At 36.9% G+C, this 15,385-nt stretch overlaps 1 protein-coding gene across 1 annotated transcript in view; it reads right to left on the bottom strand.

Moving 5' to 3' along the window:
- The window catches only part of PFI (tubulin folding cofactor E / Pfifferling (PFI)), a 307,411-nt gene that overhangs the window by 114,955 nt on the left and 177,071 nt on the right, over positions 1-15,385 (bottom strand). The window contains exons 4-5 of the mRNA XM_089405409.1: positions 10,973-11,119; positions 10,761-10,835 (exon numbers count right to left, since the gene is read on the bottom strand). Coding sequence (XP_089261535.1) covers positions 10,761-10,835; positions 10,973-11,119 — 222 coding nt within the window. The remainder of the gene's footprint in view (positions 1-10,760; positions 10,836-10,972; positions 11,120-15,385) is intronic.

Raw genomic sequence — 15,385 nt, 5'->3', positions numbered from 1 at the left:
AGTTTGGTAGATGAACTTGCCGTAGCTGCTACCACTTTCCAGTTGTCTGACGAGTTAATTAACGATAAAATTAAAATGGAAGTAATATTCAGACCATCTGTTCCAGACAACTCAGAGCATTGGCAAGTTTTTAATGATGAAAAACAAGTCGTTCGTTTTCTCAATAGTTTAGACGAGTTTGAGGATTTCCGGTTAGTTTCTGGCGAGGATGGGTCTTTAGATCATAGACATATCATAAATCCCACTCCCAGAAATGTGGTTGCCTTAGAGCAACATTTTGATCGGCATGATGCCACGAAGCTGAGAGGAGAAAACAAGTTGGACCCAGGCGAGTACCTTGAAGTGAACATTGGTACTCCTGAAAATCCGAAGATGGTTAAAATCGGTAAAGGTACTAGTTTGGAGGAAAGGAAAAAGTTAACTAATTTACTTCGCGAATATCGAGATGTTTTAGCTTTTTCCTATGATGAGTTGAAGGGCTATAGGGAAGATATTATGGAGCATACTATTCCCTTAAAAGACGAAAATGCTAAACCCTTTCGGCAGAAACTTAGGCAGATTAATCCTAAGTTAGCCCCCCTGGTCCAGAAAGAACTTGCGAAGATGCTTGCAGCAGGAATCATCGCTCAAACTAGGCATTCGACATGGTGCTCGAATTTGGTGATTGTTAGGAAGAAGAATGGTACAATAAGACTTTGTGTCGATTTTAGAAACCTTAATCTAGCATGCAAAAAGGATAATTACCCTTTGCCAAACATGGAAACTTTGTTGCAAAGGGTAACTGGGTCTGGAATGATGTCATTGCTAGATGGCTTTTCTGGGTACAATCAAGTTTGGGTTAAAAGGGAAGATCGGCACAAGACCACATTCACAACACCATGGGGCACTTTTGAATACATTAGAATGCCATTTGGGTTGACAAACGCTGGGGCTTCTTTCCAGAGGGCCATGGATTATGCCTTCAAAGGGTTGATCGGGAAAATTATCGAAATTTACCAAGACGATCTTACCGTTTTCTCTAGAGATGGTATCAGTCATATAGATCATCTTAGGAAAGTTTTCGATAGATGTAGAGAATATGGAATTTCTCTGAATCCGGCTAAATCTGTTTTTGGGGTAACTGAAGGCAAATTACTCGGCCATATCATTTCTAAGGAGGGAATCAAGATCGATCCCGAACGAGTTGAAGCAATTCAAAAGATTCCTCTCCCGCATAATCTTAAATCCCTTCAGTCTTTCCTTGGAAAGATAAATTTTATTAGAAGATTCATCCCAAATTATGCAGAAATAGCTAAGCCCATTCAAAGTCTTCTGAAGAAAGATGCGAAATTTGTCTGGCAAGAAGAGGGCAAAAGGGCTTTCCAAGAAATCAAGTCTGCTATTGCAAAAGCTCCTGTTTTGGTTAGTCCTGACTACTCCAAGGATTTCATGATTTTTTCTTTCGCTTCTGAAGATACCATCGCCGGTGTTTTGCTTCAAAAGAATAGAGATGGTCACGAGCAGCCTATTGCTTTCATGAGTAGAGCACTTCAAAATTCTGAGTTGAAGTGCAATACCATGGAAAAGCAGGCCTATGCCCTGGTCAAGTCTCTCAAGCATTTTAAAACTTATGTGGGTTATTCTAAGATCATTGCTTTCGTCCCACATTCTGCTGTTAAGGACATATTAACTCAAACTGATTGCTTAGGGACCCGTGCTAGGTGGGTTACTAAGATACAGGAGTATGATTTAGAAATTAGACCCACCAAGCTGATCAAAGGCCAAGGTTTAGCTCAAATGTTAACTGAAAGTAATGAAAAGACTCTTGGTTTGTTCTGCCTTGACGATCTATCTTCACCCGAGTTGAGAAGATTAGCAGAGCATGAATGGTATAAGGACATAGTTTACTACTTGACTAATCTTGCATGTCCTAACCATTTAGTCGCTCATAAGAGAAGGGCTCTTAGACTAAAGGCCACTAAGTATTGCCTTATGAAGGATGGCCTTGGATGGAGAAATCCTGAGGGCATAGTGCTTAGGTGTGTTGACGATGTTGAGTCCAAAAGATTAATCTCCGAGTTTCATTCAGGATTTTGTGGTGGTCATTATGCTGCTAGAACTACCGCCCACAAAATCCTGAGAGCTGGCTATTATTGGCCTTCGATTTTTTCTGATGTGCACAAGTTTGTTAGAACGTGTCAAGCCTGTCAACTGTTCACTGGGAAGCAGAAGCTTGCTGCCCTTCCTCTACAACCTGTTATTGTAGAGGCACCTTTTCAGCATTGGGGTCTGGACTTCATAGGGAAGTTCCATGAAAATTCTAGCAATGGCTACTCTTGGATTTTGACTGCTACAGATTATTTCACTAAATGGGTCGAAGCCATTCCTGCTAAGAATGCCACTGAAAAGGTTATCATGGATTTCATTGAAAATAACATCATTACTAGATTTGGTGTCCCCGCTAAGATCACTACGGACAATGCCAAGGCTTTTAGTTCTTCAGAGTTTACATCTTTTTGTTTCAAGTATGGCATTGTCTTATCTCATTCATCGAATTACTATCCTCAGGGTAATGGTTTGGCTGAATCAAGTAATAAAAATCTCATAACCATTATCAAGAAGATAGTAGGAGATAACAAGAAATCTTGGGACAGCAAAATCAAGTATGCTTTGTGGGCAGACAGAATTACTAAGAAGAAATCTACTGGTAAATCTCCCTTTGAATTGGTTTATGGCTTGGATGTTACCTTACCTGTGCACCTAAAATTGCCAGCTTATCAGCTTCTCCAAAATTTTTCCACTAATAAAGATGTTGTTCAGAATAGGATAGATCAGATTGTGGAATTAGATGAGACTCGTCGGACAGCTTTTGAAACTATATGTAAAAATCAATCTAATATTAAGAAAAGCTTTGATAAATGCTCTCGATCTAGATCTTTGCAGGTTGGAGATATGGTTTTACTTTGGGATCGCAAAAATGAAAAACCGGGAAAGCATAAGAAGTTTGACAGCTTGTGGCTGGGACCATACATCATTAGAGATATAGTTGGGCCAAACTCATTCTATTTGAGCAGATTGGATGATGAACCACTTGATCTACCAGCGAACGGCCAAATGCTCAAGTTGTTCTTCAGAGATGATATCTGATGCCATGGGGCATCTTTTGTATTGTATTTCTATCCCTACTCCTTGTCTTTTCAGCATTTCATTTCTGTTTTTAGGATTAGATTTACTTTTCATGTTATTAGTTAGTCAATAAATGAAGAGCTTTTATCTTTCCTGTGCTTAATGTATATGATGATTTTGGAATGGACGCTACTTATTTTTATTCGTGTGTTGTATGGATGCAGATTCTGGATTCTCACATTCCTACAGTGCAGCAACGTGTCCCCAAGTAGAGCCAGATGTTGACCACTACCGGTCAACTACCCATGCAGTACACCCCCTTCCTTTTGGCAGAAAGGGATAGCACCTGAACGACATGTCCGTGCCAGCCTACAGTCATCAGCAGCTTGATCATTTTTGTAAACCCAGTCTGCATGTATGAATTGTAAATAATCTAAGCAGATCAGAGTCATGTATGTAAAATTGCCTAGGTGGACCTAACTTTCTAATGATAATCTACGTCCCGGGAGGTTTTTCGTCTCACCGATCTACGATCGGCAGAGTTTTCCTTCAAACCTGACCCCAAAGCCGGGATGGATTTTGTCATTAGAACTTTAGGAGAATCTTAGTGTGTTAATCTGCTAGATTATAGTTGTGTCGCAGAACTGGGTGTTTTATGAGGGTCTGTATTAAGTGGGTTCATCCCTTTGAGATGTAAATTGTAAAAATCATGATGAAATGTGTCTTGAGGGTTGAAAAATGTTGTAAATCCCCTCATGAGTCCTAAGTCCTAGGTCCTAGGTGATGTTTCCAACGGCTTAGTTCAAATGATCCATTTAAGAAAATAAATGAAATACTAAAATAAATAAAAATTAAAAAAAAATGAAATAAATAAAAATAACAAAAAGTTCATAAAATAAAGCAAAAACCCTAAACAATAAAATAATAATATTTTTGTGAAGGCATGCAAAATATATTTTTTTAATAAAATCGACGGATGAGATTAAGAGATGTCTTAACCCTCATCGACAGTCGAGATCACTTCAACATGGATCACCCAAAACTAGCCGTTGGGATCATTTCCTTTATATAGGGTCTTAGGGGGTCATTTTACAGGTTTATCTGATCTGTGAGTCTGTACTGAAAAAGCTCTCTTGTAATCTGATTTTCTGGTTAATAAAAAGACTTTGGGGTCCAAATCGTGTTGGTGTTACTCTCTGGAATTGCTGTGAGATCTTTAATTTTCTGCATATTTCAGTTTTCAGCCATTAATCATAGCTTGTTTTTAGAGTATTGTGAGCACAGGTATCTTGTTCACCTGCTAGGGTTTGAGGGTTGCTAGGGTTTCTGAAATAATGGCAGGTATCTCCATTATTTCCTGAGATCTAGCAGCATTCTTTCTCTCTGTGCTGATGGTTGCTTGAGATGTGCAGGAAAACTTTTTAGTAAAGGATATTTGTGGGCGTTTGGGGAAGTTCTGGGCTGAACCAGCCGACTCCCACAGGCTTTTCTGTGCAGAGCCCAGCTGATTGTTCCCTGGGTTAATCATTCAAAGTTTATTTCCTGTTTTACATGAGAGATTTTCTTTCTGTTCACAGCAAAGTTCAAATTTCTGATATATTGAAAACATTACTGCAATTATTGTCAAATCTGGCTGTACCAGAGCTGTAAATTTTTGTGACTTTGGGTAAATTTTGAAGGGTTTACTGCAAAATTTTGTGTATATCTGCCAGATTTCTTTTCCTGCAAGTTACTGAGACAAAATCGGGAAGAGGTTTTTCTCTACTGCTGTGTTGATTGTCTGCCAATCTGCTGGGCTGACTGTCGAGGAACCGTGCACTGAAAGGAATATAGTCCAGTCAAAGGGTTTTAACTAAGCTTCGGAGGAGACACTGTTTCAGAAATAGAGATCAAGCAATCCGATTTAACACTTGCAAACTATTGTGTACACCTTCAATCAATAAACACAGTGGTGGAGGAAAAGCGGGATTTGAATTGCGTGTGTGCATTTTTCCTTTCTAAAACTGGAAAACGCATGTGCTGTCAGGTTACATTTTCACGTGGGTCCTTCAAAAAACATTTAAAAGACGCACGATATCCATCATCAGGTAACCCTGCAATCAAATTCGAATTTTTTTTATTGGCCGCCGACAGGTAACATCTGAGATCTGGTTCTTCTCGCCATCGACTTTGTCATCGTTTCCTTTGCCTGCATTAAATTCTTTTGTTTGAGCCAGGGGTTACGACTTTGGCATTCGTCAAATCGGTGGAATATCTCATGCAAATTGTGGTGTAAGAACGTTGCGTGATATCTCTTCCACGCCTGCGTTAAATTTCGTTGCCACTTTCGACTGTGGGAGGTGTGGATTTCTGAGCACCGTTGATAATATTTCGGAAACAAAGCATCGGACCAGGTAAGCTATTGTAAAGGTAAAAATCCTAGACAGTCTCAGTTTCCTTTCATTTTCCGCTGAACGCTGAAGCGAATCAATCTATTCATCAGAGCTCTCTCGGCCCGCGTTTCCTTTTAGAACTCACGCACAGGTTTTTTTTTACTGTTTCGGTTTTACGTTTTGTTTAGGGTATAGTCACGCTGGGTTCGCTTGAAAGCAGAAGTTTTGTTTTATTAATGTGTATGCAGTTACGTTTCATGCTGTAGATTAGGGTTTCGTTTAATTTCGTCTTTTCTTTTTCTCATTATCGTATATGCATTCACATAATTTTTTCTTAGTTTTAATTTTAATATAGTTCCATTTAGAACCATAGTCGTATTTTAATTTTAGTTTGTGCTAGGTTATAATTTAGGTTTTAAGTTTTATTTCTAGATCTCATTTAAATGTTTTTATTTTAGTTTAGGTTTTATTTTTATTTTAAAAAAAAAAAAATTAATAATAATAATTTAAAAAATTTTAAAAAGCAAAAAAAAAAAAAAAAATTCTTTTTGTGGAGAATTACTTTTACCACCTTCAGTTGTTTATCGTTGTATATCTTTCATGCTGAGATCTGAATACGAAATAGATATCTGGTTTCACTGTTATTTAAAGCAATTTATTTCTCTTAGTTTGCTGGATATCGTTATTTGAAGAGCTTTGTGGTTTTACTAGATATTTAAAGCATTGCTCTCTTTATTTGATGAATGATTGCTGTTTATGATTCATGTTCTTATATCACCTAGAAAGTAATCATTTAGGCACCAACCTCACAAGGCACTGGTCTATCAAATTAATAAAATTATTTTAGTGCATCTCGTCTCCCAGCCCAACTGTTTGGCAGTTGGCCTTCATCATATCGCAGGGTCTACCCCCCTTAGCCATGGGAGACAGGCTTAAACGGAGAGACCGGGAATCAGAGTGACAGCCCCCGGTCTGAGCGTTGTCGTGTCAATCCGCGCGACAACAGGGTCATTGATGAATTGAATATGTATTATAAATTTATAGTTTAGCATTTATCATTTATGTCACAATTGTATTTGTAATTTTGTATGCATAATGTTACTTTGTAAAACTTACATCTAGATGAAGATCTATGTTTGAATCAATGAATTTGTATCATGAATGAGAATTTGTGTAAGAAATATCTAAATTTTAATATATATATAACGTATCTGAACGTGTCATGTTCCGGGGGGTCAACGTGTCTGTATCCGACACTCGAATCCCCGTAATTGTCAAATCTCGAATCCCCGTGTCAGGTGACTTAGCATATGTACAATATCACAGAGATAATTCGAATAGATACTTCTTTAGGGGTAAGGCTTGGATCTCCTTTGAATAGCTCAGACTAGAACACATAATTCGCATCATTCCACAGATATATAATCTTCAGATTTCGCACTTTGAGATATAGTGCCTTTAGATGATTGCATAGATACCTCAGGTCCGCAAACAGGAGATCGCATAACACAGAGAATCAATGCCTCAAGATTTACATAAGAAATATCACAAAGTTCGCACAAATAGAACCACAAAACTCGTGCATATAGAGCCATATAAATCACATGAAATGCCACAGGTAGCTTGCACACTTTCAAAGAATATATTCGTAGAGAAGATCACATTAGAGAAGCCACGGAATTCGCATAAGGGTTGCCATACAGGTTGATTAGGCTTATATTTCATTAGGTCCGCAATGTGCTTCAGAGAAGCTCACATTCATAGAAGCACGGTGCCACAAAGACACTTGCATGGCTTGCATGAATTATATCCTAAGAACCGCACTTATTCACAGAGATCAAAGAACTTAACACAGAGACGCATCATTTCACAGTGAAATGATTTGCATATCCATACTGCAACTTTTCATATATATATATATATATATATATATATATATATAGATATATCTATATATATATATATATATATATATTTCAGAGAACTACACATACTTTTCATAGAAAATGAGAATCTAAGATTCACAAATTTGCCTCCTCAATCAAAGTTCACAGACTATCACATAATAGATGCCACAGAGTTTGCAACAATACACAGACCTTTACCACGGAACTTTGCCACGGAGATGCTTGAATAAGACAAAGAAGACATGTGACAGGAAGCTCTGAGTAACTTGCATGTTCCTAGGAGGATAGGCCTCAGGGAAAAAAGATCGACAGAATAAAAGAAATGAGTCTCAGGAAATTCGGCCTGAACTTGAGCTCAAGACTTCGTATTAGCTTCAGACGATGATTCAAGATGACTTTCTTCCAGACAGCACTTCAAATGTCTTTGATACCATGCTGATTTTCTAGGGCACGTGCTAGAAACATCTCTCTCGCATAAGGAAAGAATTTTCTGGGTTCCACCCTTATGGGTTTTGCCCTGGTCTCAAGCCTAATTTCTGTGTCTCTTGTCTCATGATTTCATGGTTATTTTTCTACTGCTCTTTCATGTTTTATTGGTTGATATTTTTCTTCTATATAATTGCTTAATGATATAACACAGAGAAACAATGCCTCAGGATTTACATAAGAAATATCACAGAGTTCGCACAAATAGAACCACAAAACTCGTGCATATAGAGCCATATAAATCACATGAAATGCCACAGGCAGCTCCCACACTTTCAAAGAATATATTCGTAGAGAAGATCACATTAGAGAAGCCACAGAATTCGCATAAGGGTTGCCATACAAGTTGATTACGCTCATATTTCATTAGGTTCGCAATGTGCTTCAGAGAAGCTCGCATTCATAGAAGCACAGTGCCACAAAGACACTTGCATGGCTTGCATGAATTATATCCTAAGAACCACACTTATTCACAGAGATCAAAGAACTTAACACAGAGATGCATCATTTCACAGTGTAATGATTTGCATATCCATACTGCAACTTCGCATATATATCGATATCTATATATATATATATATATATTTCAAAGAACTTCACATACTTTTCATAGAAAATGAGAATCTAAGGTTCACAAATTTGCCTCCTCAATCAAAGTTCAGAGACTATCACATAATAGATGCTACAGAGTTTGCAACAATACACAGAGCTTTACCATGGAACTTTGCCATGGAGATGCTTGAATAAGACAAAGAAGACATACCGCAGGAGGCTCTGAGTAACTTGCATGTCCGTAGGAGGATAGGCCTCAGGAAAAAAAGATCGACAGAATGAAAGAAATGAGTCTCAGAAAATTCGGCCTGAACTTGTGCTCAAGACTTCCTATTAGCTTCAGACGATGATTCAAGATGACTTTCTTCCAGACTGCGCTTCAAATGTCTTTGAAACCATGTTGATTTTCTAGGGCACATGCCAGAAACAATTTTTCTACAACCTATAACTACTTCCAATGATCATTAGTTCTATATTGCATTGAATCAATATCATTAAGCAGTTGTATAGAAGAAAAATATCAACCAATAAAACATGAAAGAGCGGTAGAAAAATAACAATGAAATCATGAGACAAGAGACATAGAAATTAGGCTTGAGACCAGGGCAAAACCCACAAGGGGGAAACCCAGAAAATTATTTCCTTATGCGAGAGAGAGAGTTCAATATTTATCAATACATCAGAAGTAACCGTATCAAGAGAATAACCAAACCAATAATCAAGAATAAGATGAAATCCTCTGAGCCTTCCTTCTGAAATTCAACCCTCCTATTCTCCTTCTTCCTTGACTGGATCAGTGATGCTCAAGATACAAATTGATGCCTAAATGAGGAGAGAATGTCTCCTTTATATAGACTTTGAAGGGGAAGGCGGGTTCGAATGGGTGCCTCTTGGGGGTCCAGTCGACCTAAAATGATAGGGGAGCGACTCGAACAAACTTGGAGGCAAAAATTCAAATTTCAAATTTTATAATTTTCCATTATGAAAATACCGACCATGGCTACCATATTTTCAATAGTATGCTCCAAAACATTAAATGAAATCACATGATTACAAAAATGGTTAGTGTACCTTGTAATAGACGACCAACCTTCCTTCAAGATGCATGCCAGACGGGAGAGAGCACTGACCAGAGCATAAGTGAAGAGCTTTGTGTAAAGCTATCTGTGGGCTATCATCGGGTTACTAGCTAGTTAGCTGACCAATGGAGAGAAAAAAAATTCCTATGGTTACCCCATTTTTGGTGGGTAACAGGGCTCTCACTTATTCTAGCATAATTTGAAAAGTTGTTTTGGCCTTTTTATGGCACATCAATGAATGACTTGATTACGTCATTTCTGTAACATTCAAGCCCTCTTGCTGATTGATCTGGACTTCATTGCCTAATTGAATAGATACTAGTCTTGGTAATCCACCACTCTTTTATTTCTAATGCATATTGTAAACTTATTTTTTATGGTTTCCCACTTTGTGTTGGAAAAAAGCTGACCTAAAATGACAGGAAGAGTTGCTTTGGTGATAGTGTGCAAGCTTCCTAAGTGCCTCTAGGGTTGCACTTCGTTCAGGGTCCTGGATATCTCAAGGTGCAGGTCTGGGATATAACATTACCTATGTCAGATAAAGGAACTAGGTAATCATTCAATTTAAAAAGGACACACTGGACTTTACACGACAGACATCTGCATTTCGCAGTGTTCCCAGCCACATTGAACTAGAAAGAGGAATATGATGATATATTGATAGTACAGTCTTTTCTATATTTAATTTATTTCTTCATTGCAACAACACGAGAAGTAATCCAGACATTTCCAGCCAAGGTTAGTTGTATGCATATAATATATTACGTTCAGAACAACTAAAAGTCGGATATAAAATACTTTAATCAGTGCCTAAGTATTCCTGGTAAGTTTCGAGGGCAAACATAGTAATGATACCATAAGAGAGAAAGATTAATCTATTGTATAAGGATAATTTGCAGCCAGGTGGATATATTTTGATACAAGAAAATTATGCCAGAAGAAAGGAATTTGATCTGAATTTGCCTATCAGATCTAAATTTCAAAACCTTTCCAGTACTTCTGAATTATTTCAGCATCCTTGATATCAGTTTCAAGTTCCAAATGATCTCAAAACTGCTAACTAAAGAATCGACGATCGTTTCCATAAACACCTATAAAAGTACATCCCCTTTTTGGTAATACAACAAGCTGGTCAACATAAAATGCACTGTAACTGAACGGAACAGTGACTACTGTTGCAAACTACATAATTTACCCTTCCACTTCCTTCCTTGCCAAAAAGAATCATTGACAAGAAATAAATAGAAACTGAATAGTACCTCAATAGTTCTTAACCGATTCCCACCAAGATGGAGTTCTTCCAGAACAGGAAGTGATTTTTTTAGCCTCTCCACCTGTTATAATTACATATTTTTTAAATTTTCAAAATCAAAGAACAACAATGTGCAATCAAATAACATAGCACCCTTGCATTCCTGCTAGGTATAAAATGACTTAGCATCCACTAAGCTATAGAAAGGTCTCAAATTACCTGCTTCCAAGTTATGCCACAGTTATTAAGAACCAATGTGCGAAGATTGTAAAATATGGGCAAAGAATCTGACGGGATCCTGATACGACTGTTACTCAGATCAAGAAATTTAAGGGCTGGAAGTTCTTCACAAATAAGACCCACAGCCTGTCATAACACCGTAATCTGTGAATCAAGTTAGAAACAAGAATATCTGGATCTAACTATTTTCCTATGTGCGACCAACTGAATGACTGTAAATAAACTAGCACAGATCCATCTTAAGCCCGGATTTATTAAGCATGGTGAGGGATCAAACCTCCTGAAATGCAAACCTATTTTAAAGTACAAAACTTGAAAAAAGATTTGCACCTCGAGAGCATTGATTCCTCTCCACGCTTCATAGATCTAGGCTTACGATATATATATATATATATATATATATATACTATGTGTCAACTCCTTGCTGAGCATAAAAAGAATTCTGCATCTTCATTTTGAGCAACACAATAATAAAATGTTTTTAACTTTTAACCATAAGAAATTAATTTTTTAATTGCTTTATATACTATATACATAGTTGAAATTGGAATATTTTACTCAACATGGGTATTGAAATATTTTATTTAGAGCCCACATTGTCCACATTAGAGTGGTTTTTGGTTAGCATATTTTTGAATAAAAAGCCTCTCTCTCTCTCTCTCTCTCTCTCTATATATATATATATATATAATGTGCATAATGAAATACACATATCAATCCTACTATGAACTTATGAAGTAACAAGTAATTGGATTTTTTTTAATTATTTTTCCTCTCTCTAGAGTCTAGATATCAAGTTGAGATAAAATTATTTTGCATCGAGTGGGCATTGAGATATTTTATTCATGGCCAACATTAAAATACTTTTTTACTTTCTCCCTCTATATGTATGAATGAAGTTATATTGAAATATTAGTTAACATCGATATTCAAATATTTTATTCAAGTTATGCACTGAAATATGAAGGAATTACACATCTTGCTCATACTGGAAATTAAAAATATAAAAGATTTTTTACAATCAATTTATTTATCTCTCTATATATAAGTTATGTTACTTAATATGGAACTTGAAATATTTTATTTATTGCTGAGACCAAATTTCTTTGTTATTAATAATTTTTTTAAATACCACATGTCAACTCTATGTTAAGCACGAAATGAATTTCACATCTCCTTTAGACTGAGCTGTGAACACCATGTTTAGTGAAGGAATTACAAATTCTCCCTCGTACTAAAATGTAGAAAGCACTTATGGACGAAATTAGAAATTATTTACTATCAATTACTTTATCTCTCTCTATATAAAAGCTGATGTAAAATTGTGTAATTTGCAGTGAACATGAAGTATTTTATTTACGGCCAACATTGAAAGATTTCTTTTGTTATTAATATTCATATTCCATATTGGAAGATTTTTTTGTTATTAACATTTTTTAGTATTTTTAATGTAGATATTATTTTATTTTTAGTAATGAAACATTACGACAACATCTCTCCCACACTGGGTTGTAGAGTGTGTTAGTTTTTGTAGCTCGGACAGTTGTTCTAGTCTAAGGTGGTGTCTATGAGGCAAGGAACAAAGGTGGATTAATTATCTCCAATACCAAAAAAAAGGTTTCTAAATGAAATGTCTTTATTAGATTTAATAAACCAGTGTTAATTATTTTCCAAAGTCTAACTTAGAAAAATGGGTTAATTAATCGGGATTACTTCAAACAAATCGATTTTGCTCTAGTGACTTCTAGAAAAGTGATTAGGAGTCAAGCTGATCTTAGCCATTGATTGCAATTAGATCGTGGTCGTTGATTTGTCAACAAGAGATTATTAGAGAATATCGATGGGGCCTTTGGAGATCATTTGAACAGCAGATTTGCAGTGATAACAAGGCCGCAGTGATAGTGTGGGAGACACCAGCAACGGGGTTTTCAGTAGGAGAAATTGAGAGAATTTCTGGAGAAATTCTTCACAATGATTCTAGTTTTTCGAGAGCAAGGAAGAAGGCCAAGTCAGGCAATGCAAGTAGCCAACTTATCCAGTGCAAGTTGCCAAAGGCTTGTTTTTGTTGCCAATTGCCAGAAAATTCTCCTAGAGACAGTTGGAGTTGGTTAGTCAAGTTGTTGGAGGCAATATTACTCACGATATTGATTCCCAAAGTCAATGCGAGTTTCTGGGAGGCCAATTCATATTTTCCAATTTGATAGTGCAAGTTGCTAGAGGAGGTGCAAGTTTCCCAGGAGAGGTCAAGTTGATTTGCAGAGGTAGTTTCTTGATTTCCCAGTTTGATTTGGTCAGCTATAGTGAACATAAATAATTATCGGAGCATTGCCAATGAAAGGCAACCAATTTATGTAATCCTTGATTCGCTAAAGAAATAATATATACCCTCATTTGCAAAACTAGTTTTCCCTTCGCCATTTTTTCAGGGACAATTTGGTCCAAAAATATGGGTGTCCAATTTTATGAGTGATTTATTTTCTCAATTCCTCAGGTTAATTTTTTGGTGAAATTGCAGTTGTGTTTTTATTCAATATTTGTCCTAAGCTAATTTACAGAAGACAAATTATCTACAAAGATAGAAGAATAATTATCAGTAACTGCAATAGAATTTTCACATGGTATCAGAGCAACTCAGTGAAGCGTAGATTTGAGGGCAGAAGAGGCTCAGCGAAAGACACTGGAAGTGAAAATGAGGGTTTATAAAACTCAATTCGACTACTTCAGATTTATTTGGGTTTTGTCTATTTTCCAAGGGTTTTTAGAAATGGCTTCAATTGGATTGAGAGATAAATGCAGATTGGATGGAGCTTGCAATTTTAGTCTTAGGAAAGTCAAAATTCCTTTACTGTTGGAAGAGAATGGTCTCAAAGAATATGCGACCAGTCTTGTAGTTGTACCAACAAATCCAACACAGCTCATAGCGTACAAGAAGGAATATGCCAAGACAAGAAGAATAATTCTTGACAGGGTTAAGGATCATAGTGTTCCACATATCGCAGATTTGCATACAGTGAAGAAGATCTGGGATGTCGTTCTTAAAAAGTTCCAATATCCTACCATTAATAGGAAGTTGATTCTTAGACAAAAGTTGAGAAATACCGAATGAATCAGGGTGAAAATGTTGTTAGTTACCTCACAAGAGTTCGACTTGTCAAGGACGAATAGGCAAATGTCGTAGATCAATTGACTAATGATGAGTTCGTGAGAACAACCTAGAATGGGTTCTTAAAGCAATGGGATGTATTCGTTCAGGTAATCAACGGACGAGATACACTAACGATTTGGGATCATTTGTGGAGCGATTTTGCACAGGAGGAGCTTAGATTGAGTCTTGTTAGTGACGGTAGCAGCTGTAAGACCTAGAAAACTCACAATAACGAGAACGTGGCTATAGCAGGAAAGGGCAAGCCCAAGAAGGGATCTAGTAAACCGTCTAAGGGGGAGAAGAAGAAAAAGGACTTGAGTAAAATCAAGTGTTTTGGATGCGGTCTACAAGGACACTATGTCAGTGAATGTCCAAACACGAAGAAGGGTCACAAAAAGAAAGGGAAGCAACAAACAGCAACTTCAATGGATATTGACAAGCTATCTTTGAGACTGGTGAATGAGTTAACTCTCATAGCTTACCTCTCTAGCTCTACCTCCACAGGTATCTGATATATTGATAGTGGGGCGTCATGGCACTATAAAATTTCTACGATTGCAATAACTAGAAATATAATCTTCTATCTACTCGAGATTATTTGTCTTCTGAAAATTAATTCGGCAAATAATGATTAATCCAATACTGAAATCTTCACAAAATTCAATAATAGAATTGAGAAATAATGCACACCCAAAATTTGGACACCAAGATTTTTGGACAATAGTCCCTGGAAAAACCACAACGTGGGGAAAACCAGTGTAGCCGATGACAGTTTATATTATTATTCTTTAGCAATATGAGAGATACAACTGCTTTCCTGATACTGGCAAATCTCCGATATACAATTTCTCCATTGTCAAAAATAGTCTGGAAACACGAAGTTCCCTCTGCAAAAACAACTCAACCTCTTTCCATCAATTTGCACCTCCTCCTAGCAACTCACACTGCTGACCAGAAGTGCAAACTAGTTGCTCCAAAAAAATTGCACTACCTTCGAGAAAATTAAGCTACAAGCAAATCGACCTCCAGGGATTATTCTGGCCCACTCGCTCTCCCTCTGGCAATTGGCTACTGAATCGAGCTTCTCTGCCACTCACACTAGCGAACTGGAAATTCGCACTGCTAATTTTGACCTCCTCCTCTGTAGATAAAATTGACCAACTTCGTGAATCTAGAAATTGGAAATCATTGTGGAAAATCCTCTTCAGAATTTGTAGTGACCCATCATTAATATAGAGAGCACGAGA

This window comes from Pinus tabuliformis, chromosome 2_2 (assembly GCF_031772625.1).
Source record: "Pinus tabuliformis cultivar Carrire ecotype Pingquan chromosome 2_2, CPIR1, whole genome shotgun sequence".
NCBI lineage: Eukaryota > Viridiplantae > Streptophyta > Pinopsida > Pinales > Pinaceae > Pinus > Pinus tabuliformis.
This window is presented reverse-complemented; position numbering and strand designations above follow the sequence as displayed.